Source organism: Psittacula echo (genome assembly GCF_963264785.1).
Source record: "Psittacula echo genome assembly, chromosome: 13".
NCBI classification, from domain to species: Eukaryota; Metazoa; Chordata; class Aves; order Psittaciformes; family Psittacidae; genus Psittacula; species Psittacula echo.
The window spans coordinates 9,520,024-9,535,731 of record NC_137749.1 but is presented as its reverse complement, the minus strand read 5'-3'; the positions used below and the strand labels follow the sequence as shown (position 1 = coordinate 9,535,731).

The 15,708-nt window shown below is 61.5% G+C and overlaps 1 protein-coding gene across 1 annotated transcript; it reads left to right on the top strand.

The window, feature by feature from the left end:
* Positions 1-1,102: 1,102 nt before the first annotated feature.
* Positions 1,103-14,592, top strand: LOC308226581 (tRNA (32-2'-O)-methyltransferase regulator THADA-like; the record flags this gene model as incomplete). The annotated part of the gene is made up of 31 exons (XM_080628406.1): positions 1,103-1,206; positions 1,841-2,018; positions 2,233-2,319; positions 2,561-2,588; positions 2,920-3,068; positions 3,261-3,383; positions 3,613-3,733; positions 3,957-4,108; positions 4,237-4,321; positions 4,622-4,758; positions 5,187-5,384; positions 5,775-6,459; positions 6,537-6,689; positions 6,767-6,876; positions 7,025-7,185; positions 7,412-7,578; positions 7,796-7,981; positions 8,527-8,675; positions 9,273-9,416; positions 9,663-9,767; positions 9,956-10,156; positions 10,525-10,675; positions 10,787-11,021; positions 11,165-11,404; positions 11,515-11,740; positions 11,860-12,066; positions 12,262-12,500; positions 13,017-13,199; positions 13,655-13,921; positions 14,016-14,221; positions 14,321-14,592. The coding sequence occupies 31 exons, from the start codon at positions 1,103-1,105 to the stop codon at positions 14,590-14,592; spliced, it is 5,649 nt and encodes a 1,882-aa protein (XP_080484532.1).
* Between the last annotated feature and the right edge of the window lie 1,116 nt (positions 14,593-15,708).

Here is a 15,708-nt window from a genome sequence, read left to right as displayed (position 1 = left end):
CTGTTCACTTGTCAAAAGTGAATTTTATAGGGTTTGAAAATCCTTCCTGTGGTGAAACCAGAAAAAATCCCCCCCTCTCTCCCTTGGCCCTCCCTTCTGCAGCCAGCACAAGGGGATGGGAACAGGAGCTTTGGAGACCCTAAAACATGGGAGAACCCTCCTCTGCCTTGCCCCTGACTGGCTGCTGGCACCCGTGGGAGCTCTGGTTTGGCAGCACTTCTCCTTGGTTCCTTAACACCCATGTGGGGTGGCCGTGGAGCTCAGGGAATGGAGGAGCAGGTCTGAGGGATGTGACCATCCTCCTGTGTTGCTCTGCCTTACCTGGGGTAAACCCTGTGCTGCTTCACTGGTGATTTTGGCAGCAGTCGGGACAAACCTGGACCCCTGGCTGGATTTGGGCTTCCAGAGCAGGGATGGATGCTGCTGGCAAATGATGCCTAAAACTACAGGCAGGGGCATCTCTGTCCCCAGGTGCAGCATTCATCCAAGGGAGCCACATCTCAGTGTCCTGTTGGTCACACGGTGCAGATGGTGGTTTGTGCCAGCTTTGCTGTCCTGTGGTGCCACCTCATGCAAACTGCCCATGACCATCACTTGCCCAGCGCCACTGTAAGAAATAATACAGGGGGAAAACATCTGTCAAGGTCAAAACCAGCAAGAAGCACTTCTGTGATAGCTGCTGAGTGATGCTTAGTGGGATGCATTAGTCAGGGGTTTAAGAAAGACACAGAAATTATAGAATCATGGAACACTTTGGGGACCTCAAAATAGTGCCTGTTAAAATAGCTCAACCCTGTGCCAATTGGCAAAAAGAACCCAAATAAGACCATTTGGATTTGATGATCATTCTAATGAATCAAAGGCCATTCCATCGAGCAGGAAGGAGTCCCTCCGCTGGCTATTAGTGTGGATCCAGCATCCTGATGAAGGCAATCGCCGGGCGGGAAGGCTCGCCTGCATCCCCAGCCTTCATCCAGGACGCTCAGCGGTGTCCGCAGCTTCCCGCAGCCCCGGAGCCCGCTCGCGTGCTCGGGGGACAGCGGTAGGGGGGGCCGCTGAGCCAACAGGATCGCGGCCGAGCTCTATGGTGCCGTCCCCGGCCATGGGAGCCGAGCGGGAGGCGCAGGCCTGCGCTGAATTCTACGGGGCGCTGGGTATCGCCGAGCCGGTGCTCTCCTGCCTGCAGTGCCTGCGGCAGTTCGCCGGGTAAGAGGACGGGCCTCGGGCGAGGAACCCCCGGTATCCCCCCAAGGGTGCGGGTCCGTCGGGAGTCCCGCGGCGTGGAGCCCCTGAGCATCCCCCCGGGCACGCGTATCGGCATCCCCCAGCGCGGGTACCCCGGGCATCCCCCCACTGGCGCGAATACCGGCATCTCCCGGGCATGGGTACCCCGAGCATCGCCCTGGGCACGCGCTGGGACGGAGGGAGAGAAGCTCAGCTCGGTACCCGGCCAGAGCCCCCATTCCTTCCCAGCCTGCTCTGCAGCAGCAGAGCACCAGTTGGCAGGATTTTTCGGGTCTTTCTGCCATTCCCCACCCCCCGGCCCACCAAGGACTCGTATTCGCCAGAACGGACCCAATGCAATGCTGAGTGCAATTGAGAGAGAGGATCATCGCAAGCAGGGGCATCCCAATCCTAATCCCTATCAAGGTGGGGCACCCGTACTCCAAATCATGCTGAGGCACCCCCCCCCCCAAAATCTCCACCAGGCCATGGCACCTCCACCCCAATCCGCATACAGCTGGGGCACCCCTACCCCAATCCACATTAAGATGGGTCATGACCACCCTAATCCCCACTGAGCCCAAGGTGTCCTCACCCCATCCTCACCCTATTTCAGGAGTACTGCCAAGAGATGCAGAGACAAGCACCTGGAGGAGGCTCTGCTGCTGTCACGGGCGCTGAGCGAGGGTCTGCAGGCGCTGGGTGAGGCAGAGGCACGGCCCCTGCTCCGCTGTGTCCTGGCTTTCCAGATGGAGGCAACCAGCAACTCCAGCTCTTTCCAGAAACTGGAACAGGTCTGTAACGCAACCGCTTCAGAGCAGTTATTAACCATAAGTGCAAGTGATGGTTTCGCCCAGCTCTGCTTGCAGTGGCACGGCTCTCGTGCAGTGCATCCTTACCAGCAAAGGGGCCTCAGAGCCACCACCCTGCTCCCCTAAAAGCTGCACTCTGCAGTGGGTATCTAATGGGGTCTGGGCAGACCGGCTGACTCGGGCTGTCTCTTGGCAGATCGTGACCCAGCTGGCTGTGGGGAAGGAAGCCGTGCTGGCCCAGGAGGTGGGCACGCTGCTGTCTGGCCTGGCACCGCAGGGAGAGGTGAGAGAACCCCGGTTCTGTGGTGGCACTGGCTTTGCAGAGGCTTGGCTGGAAACCATGTGTGACAGGGACCTCCTGGTTTGGGCTGCCCGGGGTCCTTTGCTTCTCATCCCACCACTCTGGGGGTTTGACCCTTTGCTCACCCCCGGGACAGCTTCAGGTGCAGACAGGACCCTCCTGCCCAAGGCACTGAGCCCCAGCTTGTTCTCATGTGGGACAAACTGTCCTTCTGCCCCCACAGGTGCTGTCTCCGGGGGACCTTCAGTCAGGTCAGTCTCTGCTCCTTCCTCTCAAGAGGTTTCTCCCAGCCCACACCTCCAATGCACAGCACACCCCTTGCCCACCCAGATCGGGTCCTCTGTGCTCGTGGGAGAGGGGACAGGGATCAGCTGGATCTGTGGGATCCCTGCGAAGATGCCAGTAGCACCCAATGGCTCTGCTCACTCTCCTGGGACAGCTGAAAACCAGACAAAGCCAAAGCATCCCCTGCATCCCAGCCCCATTCTCACCCTGCTTACCAGCAGCACAGTCCTTGGCTTAACGGGGAGCAGGGCTGGCTGCAGGCAGCGGCGGGGGCTGATGCTGTCCCCTTGCCTGCAGTGTGCCTGTTCATGGAGGAGAGCAGCCTGGGCCGGCAGCACTGGCGGCAGAACCTGGCCCTGCTGCTGCAGCGCCTGGCCAGCACCCTGCGCTGGGTGCTGCGGAGCCAGCCTGCGCCCAGCGCCACGTGGGGCCACCTGGTCATCAAGGTGAGAGCCGCATCTGGGAGCAGGGAAAGGATCAGTCCCTGCAAGGACCGGCCGGGTGCCGGCAGCGATGCGCGGGAGGGATGTAACTCACAGAGCCTCTTCGAACGGCCATCCCTGGGGAATCACAGCTCTTTCAGAGGTGAGGGATACTGACAGCCATCCCCGCGGGCCCCGGCCCTCCTGCTCCTCCAGGCCTGCCTCCAGCTCTTCCAGGCGCTGCCGAAGGACGTGGCTCCCCTGGTGTGGAGCGCAGAGGGGAAGAGCGAGACCCTGCAGAGCCTCTTGGGGCTGCTGCTGGAGGTGGTGTGGGGGAAGGTGCGTATGGCCCCAGGGAGGGATGGTGCTGCCTGGCCCAAGGAGCAGAGCAATGCCATCCTTCCGGGGTGCTTTCCCCATTCCCCTCCCCGAGGGAAGCTGCAGGGGCAGCCCCAGTGTCTGGGGTGTCCAAGGGACCCTGTGTAATTGCCCGTATGGGCATGGAGAGGGTGGTTAAATGGTTTAAATGGTGTTTTCAGTTGTGCCTTTGCCTCCCTTGCAAGTCCAGGCCCTGAACAAGGACACGAGGCTGCTGGTGGGCACAGCCCTGAGCATGCTGGTGAACATGGCTCCTCAGCCTGAGCGTGGGGCCAGTGCTGTGCTGGACCTCTTCCAGCTCCCCAAGCAAGGTGCGTGCTCCATCCTGAGCTGGGGATGGCCTCTCGGGATGGGGATGTCATGGACAGGGTGTGAGGGGACAGAGACCATTGCCACTCACCAGCAGTCCAGGCTGGACTCTGCTGCTGTGTGTGGCTCTCAGGGTCACTCTGGGATGAGCCGGGGCAGTTTGCACTCAGAGCAGCGTTTGGGTTTGCCATCTTTCTGCCATCCAATGCAGCCCTTTCCCACCAGGCGCGGGGGAGCTGAAGTTTGGGGAGCTGGCAGTGGAGACCCCCACGGTCCTGGAGCCAGACGGGCTGGAGAAGCTGGTGCTCACCAGAGGTTTGCTGATGTGCTGCAAGGTGGACATCCTCAGCTGCCAGCTGGAGAGCTTCACACACAAGGTAGGAGAGCTCAAACCCAACAGCCAAGGCTTGGGAGAGCCCTTGGAGAGGGCTGCAGCCACTGATGGGGTTTTCTCACCCTGGAAAGCCCGCTCCTGCCCGCTCCCTGAGTCACTGTGCTCCCACAGGCCTGCTTGCTGCTGGATGTGGTCTTTCCCACTATGTGTGCCCTGACCAAGGAGCAGAAGAACTGCCACTACTACTGCTTCCAAGGTAGGAGACAATGACCCCACCATGGTGGGGAGGTTCAAAAGGTTCCCTGTGCTAATGCCGCACGGAACCCCTACGGCACTTCATCTGCTCCCAGGGAAGATGCTGTAAGGATCCTGGCAGCTGTTTTGGAAACTGATATTAATTTCTGCTCCAGCACAATGGACACTCTTGGGCTCTTGTGTACCTAACAGGGAAACCTTTCCCTTTGCACATGTGGTCCTTAAGCCCAGCAGCTTGTGCCAGCTCTGCTGCAGAGCAGTCTCAGGGTGAGGGCTGCAGTGGAGCTCTGCTCTTTTGCAGCCTGCGCCCTGTGGCTGCAGCGCCTGCGGGATACTCTGCCTGCTCTGTGGTCCCTGAAGGGGACTCGCATCTTGGCTCAGGACACCGAGCTCCTCCAGCAGCTCCTCCAGCTGATGTGGGACAATGCTGAGACCCCGGTAAGGCCAGGGTGCTGCAGCAGCCAGACACAGCCCTTCCTTGACCTGGCTCTGCTCCTGTTCCCCTGCCCGTAACACACCCCTGCCTGTTTCAGCTCCCTAAAGCCTGTTTCAACCCCCTTGCCTTTGTCTGCCCTCTGTCAGGGCAGAGGCACCCGTGGTGCTGAGGCTGGGACATGTCATACATGACCTCTGCAGGGCCATGTCTCAGTGCTTCACCCTCCCCAGGCAGCACCCACGGGTGCAGTCCCTGTCTGTCCACATCTGCTGGCTCACCGCCTGCCGTCCCTGCATCCCAGCCCCTAACCCCGCGGTTACCAGCCAGTACTGAAAGTCCACAGATATGGGAAAGCAAAGGGTCTTTCCTGACACAGCAGGACAGGAGAGGGAGCCCACCCTAACCACTCCTGCTACTGTCCTGCCCCCAGGTGGAAGGGGTGTCCGAGTTCATACACAGCTCCTTCCGACTGCTCCTGGAGATCTACCACCTTGAGTGCCAGCACTTCCAGGACCAGGAGAGACCCCTCTACCAACAGATCCTGCAGAGGGTGGTCTCGATGCCATGGCAAATCAAAGCCAGATATGTGCCCCTCTGTGCCATTGTCCCCTATCTGGGCAGCCAGCAGGTAGGAAAGGTGGGGGGTCAGGGAGGTTCTGTCCCAGCTGCCACGGCAGCCGGCGTGGCACAGCCACTGCCTGCTGCCTGTCACCTGCTGCCCAGCTCAGCCACGGCAGGCAGCCTTCCCAGCCAAAGGGACCTTTATAGCATCTCCCAAGGGACAGCATCCTTGGTGGGGTAGTGAGCTGCAGGAGCAGCGATGCATCCCTGGGGACCACCAGCAGGGAGGGGAGCTTTGCCTGTTGATGCCCACCAAAAGCTGACCAGAAGCCACTTGGGATACCAGAGATGCTCAGTGCCATGGGTGACCACAGTGTGGTCTGTACCCAGATCTGTCCCTCACCACATGCAGCCTTCATTCTGGCAGGATGCTGAGGGCTGTCTCCCTTTCTCGCAGGTGCTGGACACCTACCGGGACCTGCCGCAGCACCTCCTGAGCTGCCTCTCCACCAACCACCTGTGTCCTGCAGCCGCCGAGGTCTACAGGGCCCTGGTGCGGCAGCAGTGCGCGGAGCGGCGGGGCTCGGCGGAGGCTGTGGCGGAGCGGTGGGCGCTGTGCTGGCTGCCCCTGCTCTCCCAGGCACTCTGCTCCCCCCTGCCCATCCTGCAGAGCAACGCCGCTAACTACCTGCTCGCCTGGACCCTGCGGCAGCTCCCGGCCACCCAGGCACCTCTGGCCACCCGGTTCAGTGGCCAGGACACGGCGTCGCTCCGGGCTTGGGTCTCACTGCTGAAGGCACAGAAGAGCGTGGCGGGGGCTCTGCCGCTGCATGGCGAGGCGCTGGAGCGGCTCTGCTGCTGCCTGGGGGCCCGCGAGGAGGGCGTGCGGCTGGCGGCAATGGGGCTGCTCTGCTGCAGCCCCAGCACCAACCAGCCCCTCTCGGGCACCGAGGTGCGGCTGCTGCGGCAGTTCCTGCCCCTCAACCTCAACTGCGACTCCTCCTCGTTCCGGCAGCTGCTGCAGGCAGCGGTGAGGAAGGCGCTGGTGCGGCTGCGGGACAGCTCCCTGGCCCAGCTGCGGGGGAAGGAGCCCCGAGGCGCCGATCCCAGCGAAGGAGAGGGGCAGCTTGCGCAGGCAGTAGGTGAGGCGGCCACCCCGCAGCCTCCATCACAGCCCTGAGGGATGCACATCACTTGCTGCCATGCTCTCTGCCCACAGGCTTTGTGGAGTGGCTGCTGCAGCTCAGCATCGCCTCGCTCAGCCCAGGCTCCAACTTCCAAAGGAAGAAGACAGGTCTGCTGCTCCTGTCCGCTGTGTTGGAGACCTGCACAGACACCTGGAGCCCCAACAAGAAGAAAGGCCAACCCCCACGTGAGTATGAGCATCACCCCTCAGCTGTGGGGTGCTCTCCACCAGCCCTGTTACACCACTGCTTGTCCCCACTGCAGGGACCATGGCCACGCTGCTGAGCTACGCCAGGCAGAGCGGCTGCTGGGACTTCTTCTCCCAGCCCAATTTGTTGGCACTCCTGGGCTGCTTGCAGGACAGCACTAACGAGGTGAGCCTTGTAAAGATGAGGTGAGATCATAAAGATGCCCACCTTGGCCCCGGGCAGGCTTGGAGGGCAAGCCCACCATGCTTCCCTCCTGCCCTACTCTGGCCCCTTTCCTTCTTCCCAATCCCCCCCACTTCTCCTATCTCTGCAGATCAGAGACTTGGCCTCGGAGCTGCTCGTGCGCTACTTCCCCCCTACGTTCCCTGAGCCCATCGCCCTGGCTCTCTTCCAGCTGGCCCAGGACACCCTGGGCAGCCCCAGAGTGCAGGAGGCTGAAGCCGGAGCTGTGCTGATGGAGACCATCCTGCAGAAGTACAAGCTCACAGCCTTCCCCTTCCCACAGTGGCACTGTGGCCCCTGAGAGCGTGTCCGCAGCACCGGTGTCTCGCCGGGGTCTGTGCTTATAGCTGAGGGCAGCAATGCCTTGGGTTTGAAATAGCCTTGCACTGGGGAGCTGGACCGGGGTGCAGGAGCCGCGTAGCACAAGACTGGCAGAAAACTCCCTTGTCCTCATAGCATCATCTGCCTCTTCCCCCAGGTCAGACAGCGGCACCATGAAGAGCCTGGCCCTGGAGGCCGAAGCACCCCTGACTCTGCCCAACCGAGGCCTGTGCTTTGCTCAGCACCTTCTGCACATGCTGCAAGCCCAGTACGCTGCGGCACGCCAGGACCTGCTGCAGGCAGCAGCCACCACACCGATGCACGGTACGGCCCCAGCGGTTCCTGCAGCAGCTCTTCCCCTGGGAGTCTGGAGCAGGCAGGACTCAGTGCTGGTGCCTTATCCTTGCCTCAGTTTCCCTGCATTGCTGCACCGCCCGCCCAGTGTGCCCCTTCCACAGAGGCCCTGCCTGCTCCCTGCCCGGGAGCCATTCCAGCCTCAGGCTGGGGCAGGGGAGCTTGACCAGAGCCGGTGTTTGTGCAGGAGCCATCGCAGCCCTGCGGAGGTGCCTGCTCCAGGTGCCGGAGGTGGCTGCCTCCATGCGGGCAGCAGAGCTGGCGCAGAGCTGGCAGGAGCTGCTCACCCGCCTCGTGACCACGGCGAGGGACATCACCTCCTTCCTCCTGGGAGCTCTGCAGAGCCAGCAAGGCCCTGGCGCTGATGAGCAAGGTGAGGGTGTCCCCAGGGGGAACCAGCCCCGGGATCCATTGACACAGCCGTCCTTGACCCAGCAGCCCTCCGGGCTCGGGGAATGCACTTCGGGCTCACTGCCTCTAGCAGGAACAGCAATGGGGCCAGGCAGGGAAGGCTGGCCCAGGAGCGAGGTCCAAAGCAGGACACCCAGGCAAGGGTGCTCCAGGATGCTCTGGAAATGGCAGGAACAGAGTGATGGGTGCCTGGGTCTGGGTCCCTTTCCCAACTGCGCGTGAGAACAGCAGCAGAAGTAGAGGGTAGAGCATTCTAGAAGCAGCAAGGCAGTTGCCAGATTGAAGTAGCTGGGAAAGCAGGGGCTGATGGAACACTTACAGCAATGGCTCAGAAAGAGCAGCAGGGCAAAGCACACCTGCACACATTGCAAGACAGGGGCCACTGCCATTTGTGTGCGCTCCAAATGGGACAGTGGGTCCCCCAAACCCCCAACAGCATCCCCCTCCCTCTACCCCACATGCCCCACAGGCTCTGCCCCATTCATACCAGGCTTCTCCCTTTCACAGCTGCTGCCCCATCGTTTGCAGACATGGGGAACGCCATCGGCTCCCTCATCATGCTGGGCAAAGGCGGGGTACAGGAGGAAGAGGAGGACTCAGTCTTGCTGCCAGAGGAACACAGCCTGATCCTGACCTGCTGCTGGGTATCAGTGAAGGTAAGCACCCTGCTCCATAGCACTGGAAAGAAGAGCAGCCTGGCACAGCACCCACCACCCAGCCCACCCTACCAGCTGGTTCTTCAGCTCCCCTTGGGGCATTCACCCTCCCTGGGGAGACAAAAGGATGAATCTCTGCCCTTACCTTGGAGCTGCCAGACCCATCCTCACCCCTTGCCAAGGAGGATGTGACCACTGAAAGCAGCCACCTCCCTGCCTGCCCTCGTGAGCCTAGCTGGTTCCCAGGCACTGACAGTCCCCAGCTGTGGCAGAGCCAGGCTTCCCAGCTCGCAGCTCTGCAGCCACCCATCGCTAACCCCTTCTGACAGCTGCCCATCACAGCATCTCCTCCACAGCCTCACCAGATGCCTGGAAAAAGGCCGTCTGTGCTACTCACACCTTGCAGCTGGCTGGGACGCTGCCGTGCTGTGGAGCTTGTGCATGCTCATGGCCATGTCGGTAGCACCGGCAACCGGGAGCGCCCATGCTGGGAGTGATGGCAGCACTTGCTGTGCTTCCCTGAGGCAGCAGTGGTGGGGCAGGGCAGGAATGGGGCAGCCCTGCTGCCAGTCCTGGTGACCTTCTGCTTCTTCCCAGGAGATAGGGCTGCTCCTGGGGGGCCTGGCCGAGCTGCTGCTGGCCCCGGGGCTGCCGGCCGGATCGGGGCCCCTGCTGCCACTGCCCACGCTGCAGATGGCCGCAAGGGTGTTCCGGGAAATCCTGCTGCGGTGCCGGCACTGGGTAAGAGCATGTCCCACCCCTCCTGCCCTGCCCCGGGCCTATAGCTGGGGCTTGTCACTGGTGTGCAGGGAGGGTGAGGCAGGGTCTGCTCTGGGGCAGGACGTGGGGCACAGCTGGAAGCCCCATCTGGCATCCCAGTGTCAAATCCCATCATGTCCCCGCACCATCATGTCTTCCTGCTTGCTTCTTCCCCTTTGCAAAGAGGTTTCTGGGGACTGTGGGGGGCCTGACCCTGCTCTGCCCTAGGGAGCAGTGGAGGGCTGCAGCACCGGCTTCATCAAATTCTGTGCCGCTCTGCTGAACCACCCAGATGTGGAGCTGCAGGCCATCCCGCAGACCATGCTGGAGCAGGTACCGTGCTCATTCAGCCCCATATCCCCCCTGTGCCCTGGAGAACCTCAGGGCTGCGTCCCTGTGTTCCTCCACCTTGGGGCTGCTGCAGTGCAAGGTTGGTGCAGCCGATGCCCTCCCCTGTAGAGCAGCTGCAGGCTCCGGCCAGTGGGTTTCCAGCCATATTTTGGATGGGTTTTGTTCCTCAGGGCTTAGAAGCACTGAGCGGACCCAGGAGCAGCTCGATCACACGCCGTGCTGCCGGCTTCCCTGTGCTCTTCCTCTGCATCGTGAGCGGGGAGGCCCCGTCGCAGGCACGGCCGCTGCTGACCCACTGTGTCCAGACACTGCTGGCCTTGGCCAACACAGCCCTGCCGCAGGACTGGGACCAGACCCTCGACCTCCCGCAGGTGAGAGCAGTGGCTGGCTCTGTAGCGTGTTTGGGGACAGGATGATCTGTGCCAGGTCCTTTAAAGGAGTCACGCTGGCTACCCCAGCCGCCTCATCCCTGGCAGTGTTCAAGGCCAGGTTGGACGGGGCTTGGAGCAACCTGCTCTGGTGGAAGGTGTCTGTGCTTGTGGCAGGGGTTTGGAACTGGATGAGCTTTAAGGTGCCTTCCAACTGAAACCATTCTGAGTCTATGAGACTGTGCTAGTGCAGAGACCACAGCAGCCCAAGAGCTCATGGCCCCTTGGTCCCACCATCTGACCTTCCCTTTGCATGGAAGCACAAGCCCCCTCCCCGTGCAGTGCTGCTGAACCCCTCACGCTCTCCCCAGGTGTGTGCCCTCCATGTGCTGCAGACGCTGGTCCACGGCACGGGGCTGGGCAGCGCGCTGCTGTGGCACACCACGCCAATGGTGGCCCTGTCACTGCGGGGCCTGGGCTCGCCCTGCTGGGCCATGAGGAACGCGGCCATCCAGCTCTTCAGTGAGTACCGAGGGGAGAGATCTTGTGGGGTTCTGACCCTGGCTGGGGCAAAGTGTGGGGTGTCAGGGCAGGGGATGGATGGGACCTGATGCTGCTTTCTGCTCCTCACAGGCGCCCTCACGTCCCGGCTGCTGGGCCAGCAGCGGGGCCACGGGGAGAGCTGCCCAATGGAGGGACTGAGCCTGCAGGCGTTCCTGGGGCAGCACCCGCAGCTGGGCGCTGTGCTGCTGGGAGAGCTGGGGGCAGCCGAAGGGCCCATGCCAGCGGGGCCCTGCCTGCGCCCTGCGCTCCATGCAGTCCTCACCTTCCTGGCCCAGCTGCAGCCTGGTGCTGATGGCCCCGGCAGGTAAGGGGGCAGAGGGAATGCTCTGCCCCAGCCAAGGGCTCCTGCGATGAGAGGTGGTCTCGTGGTGCTGGGGATGGCTCTGGTCTTCTGGGGGTTTTGCTCCAGCCAGAGCATCACTGTGCGGTGTCCCTTTTGCTTTACAGCCCCTCTGATCGCTTCCTGGAGCCGCTGCTGGGGCTGGCAGGGAGCCCCATCTACGCTGTGCGAGCGATGGCTGCCAAGGCACTGGTGCCCGTCATCCCACTGCCCCGGCGCCCTGGGTTCCTCCTGCAGCTGGCCCAGCAGCTCCCCACTGCACCCAGACAGGTCCGCTCGCACAATGCTGTCCATGGGCGCCTGCTGCAGATGCAGGCACTGCTGGCACCCACCGCGGGCACCGATGGGTGAGTGTTCCTGTGCCATGCCCCTGCCCATGTCACTCTGCACCAAGACACAGCGTTTGGCCGCAGAGCGCCCTGTGGTGAGCAGTGGTGAGCAGCGTGTCTCCCCACAGGCTGTCTCCCGAGGCACTGCACCCCATGGCTCTGCAGCTGGAGGCACGTGTTTGGCTGCTCACCCCTGCCCAGCGCTGCCCGCTCATCCGTGATGCCTTCCTCCGGGTCCTCACCCTCCTCCCCACGTCCTTCAGCCCTGGCTTGGCCCAGAGCATCCATGATGCCATCAGCACCGAGCTGGGCAGCCTCCTGTCGGGAGGCAAGCCAGGGTGTGTCGAGCTGCAGGTATCACTGCCTGCCAGGACAAGCGTGGCCATGGCCTTCCTGGCAGTGAGCCTGGGGTGGGACATGGGTCCCATCACTTGAGGCTGAGCATTGGAAGGGGAATCTTGGTTTTCTTCCAGGTGGGCCTGGCCGTACTCCACCAAACGATGGCCCGCTTCATGTGCAGTGAGGCAGCCCGGCTGGCAGATGGCAAGAGGATTGGTGCTGTCTGCTCACTTGTCCAGCAGTCAAATCCTGATGTCCAGCTTGCCATCCTGAGCTGGGTGATCGCCAGGAAGGAAGGAACATGTGAGGAGCTGGAGAAGGCTCTCGGGCTAACATTGCTGGTATGGCAAGGCTCAAAAGTCACTAAGTAAAGCAGAAGGTCCCCAATGCACTGCGCAGATGGGATCCTGGGTGCTCACTGGGAAGCACAGTGCTCCCTGGGCTGAGGGTGCAGGCACTTGCCTGGCTGTGCTGAGGTTGCCACCGTATGGTGCCAGGGCCACTAACCATGTACCTTCTTTCCCATTGTCAACTAGGAGAGCTTGCGGTTGGTGCTGCAAGAGAGAAGGGACAAAGAGTTCCTGAGATTATACCTTGAGGCTTTGCTGCATCTTTACAGAGACCCCTCCCTGTGGTCCCAGGAAGCTTCCCGTAAGCTCCAGGGCTCCTCGGCAGCATGCCTGGAGATGCTGCTGCACATGGTGGAAGCTGAGTGTCCTGGCCCCGACCTCCTCTTCCAGGCGCTGTGTGCTGCCAGCCTGCTGCTCACCCACCGGTAGGTCCCTGCTGCAGCCAAGGGTTCAGCCTGACTCTTCCAGGAGACTTCTCCTTAGCCCTTGCTGGAATCAGAGCTGTGACTTCTCATCTACCTGAAAGGAGGTTGTAGTGAGGTGGGGGTCGGTCTCTTCTCCCAAGTAACAAGTGATAGGACAAGAGGTAATGGCCTCAAGCTGCACCAGGGGAGGTTTAGATTGGGTATTAGGAACAAATTCTTCACTGAGAGGGTGGTCAGGTGTTGGAACAGGCTGCCTGGGGCAATGGTGAAATCACCATCCCTGAAAGTGTTCAGACACGTACATGGAGCCCACAGTGACAGGGTTTAGTGGTGGTCTTGGCAGTCCTGGGGTAATGGTTGGACTTGATGAACTTAAAGGTCTTTTTCCAAACGAGTTGATTCTATGATTTACAAATCACATCTTGCATCTGGGTCCTGTGATCTCAGGGCAGGCGGTAGCTGCCATCCGCTGGATAGAGCTGAAGGTGTTCTGAGTTCCCTGGGCTTCCCTGGCAGGTTTGGGGATGAGGACGGTGCGCTGGTCCAGCGATGGTGCACGGCGCTGGAGGAGTGCAGCCACTCCACTGCATGTGAGGAGCTGCGGCTGGCGGCTGCCCGCTCGCTGCAGACAGCGGGTGCTGCCGTGGTGCGGCGGTCCCTGCGTGCTGCCTGTCCTGTGCTTGTCCCTGTGGCTCTGCGGTAGGTCACTGAGCACATCCCCTGGCCATGTACATCCCCATTGCCCATGGCTGCAGTGCATTCCCAGCAGCACTGCTCTTGGAGCCCCAGCCCCAGGGTGCTGTGGGTTAGCTGACTGTGAAGGATGTCCCCTACAAAAAACTCAGGGTATTTAAAGAAAACCCCACTCATTCAAAACTCAGCAGCACCCAAGCCTATAGAGTATTTGCGGGTGGCATTTTAATAGAAGCAACCGGTCCCTTATGTGCAGCAAATCACACTGCTGGGTCTCACAGTCCCTGTTGCAGTCCCTGCCCTCCCAAGCTGCCAGCGCTTGGGTGGTGGCTCTGCCTTTCACAGCCCTGGAGAAAAGTCCCTCAGGGAAGCATTCCCCTAGGAGGTCTCATCCTTCCCTCCCCTCCAGGCAGGCTGGGATGCTCTGAGGGGTGCAGTGACCTTCCCTTCCCTCTCCCCAGGTTGATAAATGTGGGCATTCACCTTCTGCAAGACGAGGAGCGGGAGGTCCGGCACGAGGCTGCGGGTTTTGCCAGCCTCCTGCAGCAGGACCCTGGGGAGCTGCTCCACAACAGCTGCGTCTTTGTTCAGGACAACGTGGGGCTCCAGGGCCTCCTGCAGCTCCTGCTGGGAGAGTTTGGGGAGCACCCTGAAACCTTTGACATGCTGCTGCAGCACCTCCCTGTCCTAGATCTCAGGGGCATCGTGAAGGAGCTGGAGGCCAACAAGTGAGTTGCTGGACCTGTGGGCTAAGTACGGGGGAGCACAGGGTACCATGGGGCTGGCCTTTGGCTTCACTTGTACCTCACCTTTCTCCCCTAGAGCCATCAGCCTGTACAAAGAGGATGAACCCAATGTTTTTGCAGAGCCGGCTGTCCTGGCACGGCAGCTGCTCCCCATCCTGCTGCAGCTCCTGGAGAAGGCATCCACCAACGTCGCGCTCCGTGCCTCGGCTCTGTACTGGTTGACAGCCACAGGCCCCGGTGTCCTGCACAACCTGCAGTACTGCAAGCAGCACTGGAGCCAAGGTACGGCACAGCGTGCAGCCTTGGGACAGGCAAGCTGGTGTCCTTGTCCCCAGGCCAGCTCTGCCATGCTCATAGCTCCTTTGCCTGCTCTCTCCGCAGAAGCCGCTGCCCGCTGTGGGATGAAGGCGCTGGGCTGTGCCAAGCTGCACACAGCCGTGGCCGTGCTGCTGGTGAGGGCCCGGCTGGTGGCACAGGCACTGCAGGTGCTGGGGGAAGATGCTGCCACCGTGCCAGGGCTGGGCTGTGGCACCCAGGAGCTGGAGCAGGAGCTGGAGCTGGTGCAAGGGCTGCTGGCACAGCACGGGCTGGCCCCTGTGCCCAGCCAGGGCAATGCGCCGGGAGAGCCGGGACCACCATCTGGGGCTGCCTGACAGCTCCAGGCACAGAGCAGCATCACACCGAGCCCCGCAGCCACGTCCCTCCATTTGCTGGAAGCTATGGCCACCAGCCAGGACTGCAGGTTCGGTGGTGTAACTCAGGGGAACCCCACTCCCTGTGCGGGACACACTCACTTTGTTCCCAGCGTTTTCTAACTCTCCACCCCAAGGACACCAGTGAAGCGTCGCCTTGGCCTGTGCCTATGCTCTTGCTTGTGGCATTCCTGCCCTCAGGTCTGGCTGGGAGGAGGGGACATGCTCCCTGGAGCTTTGCCCCATCTTGTGCTGCTCGACTCCCAGCACCTGCTTTTTTAACCAGTGTTTTAGCTCATGGTCAGCCTGGGCTTTTATCCCAAATAAAGAGGCCAAGAGCATCCCATTGAAGCCTTATGGTTTCCCTGTGTGGGAGGGGCAGGGGGACAAGGGGAGGCGGCTGGAGCTGGGTGCATCCTGGGGCAGCAAACAGGCAGCAGCTCCCAGCCGCAGCTGGGGGGTTCAAACCCCAAATCCCAGAGTACGCAGACCCGCTGGCACCCAGCCTGGCAGGGGTGAAGTCACCCAGGGGGTGGTTTGTGGGCACAGGCAGGGGTGAGGCTGCCAGCACAATGGCTCAGCTGTGGTACCACTGGCCAAGGCTGGGCTGGGCACCCCACCAGCAGAGTCATGTCATGCAGGGTGAGGAGGGCACCAGCACAGCCCAGCATCACAGCTCAGTCCCACTCCCTCCAGCTGAACCCGGACACCCACCAGCATCATCACCCACGTGCAGACTTTGGGTACCTCTGTTTAATTTCTCTCTGCAAACCACAGCACGCAGCTGAGCCGCCCTTCACGGCTCACCCAGCAGTTCCCTGCAGCGGGGCCAGCCCGAACACGCAGAGGAAGGATGTGATCTCCATCCTCGAGCTGCTCGCCAACAGCAGCTCATTGCACAGCATGGTGTCGCAGCTAAGCATGACATCATCACATTGTCCTCCCATGTCACCAGTGTGATGTCCTTCCACCATTAGTCACCACACTTTAGCGACTCCCTTGTTTTTAATCTTTATAAGCAGGGTTTCCTTCCCACTCTTCAACAAAATACTTCCTGGAGAGCACCGGGAGTCAGCT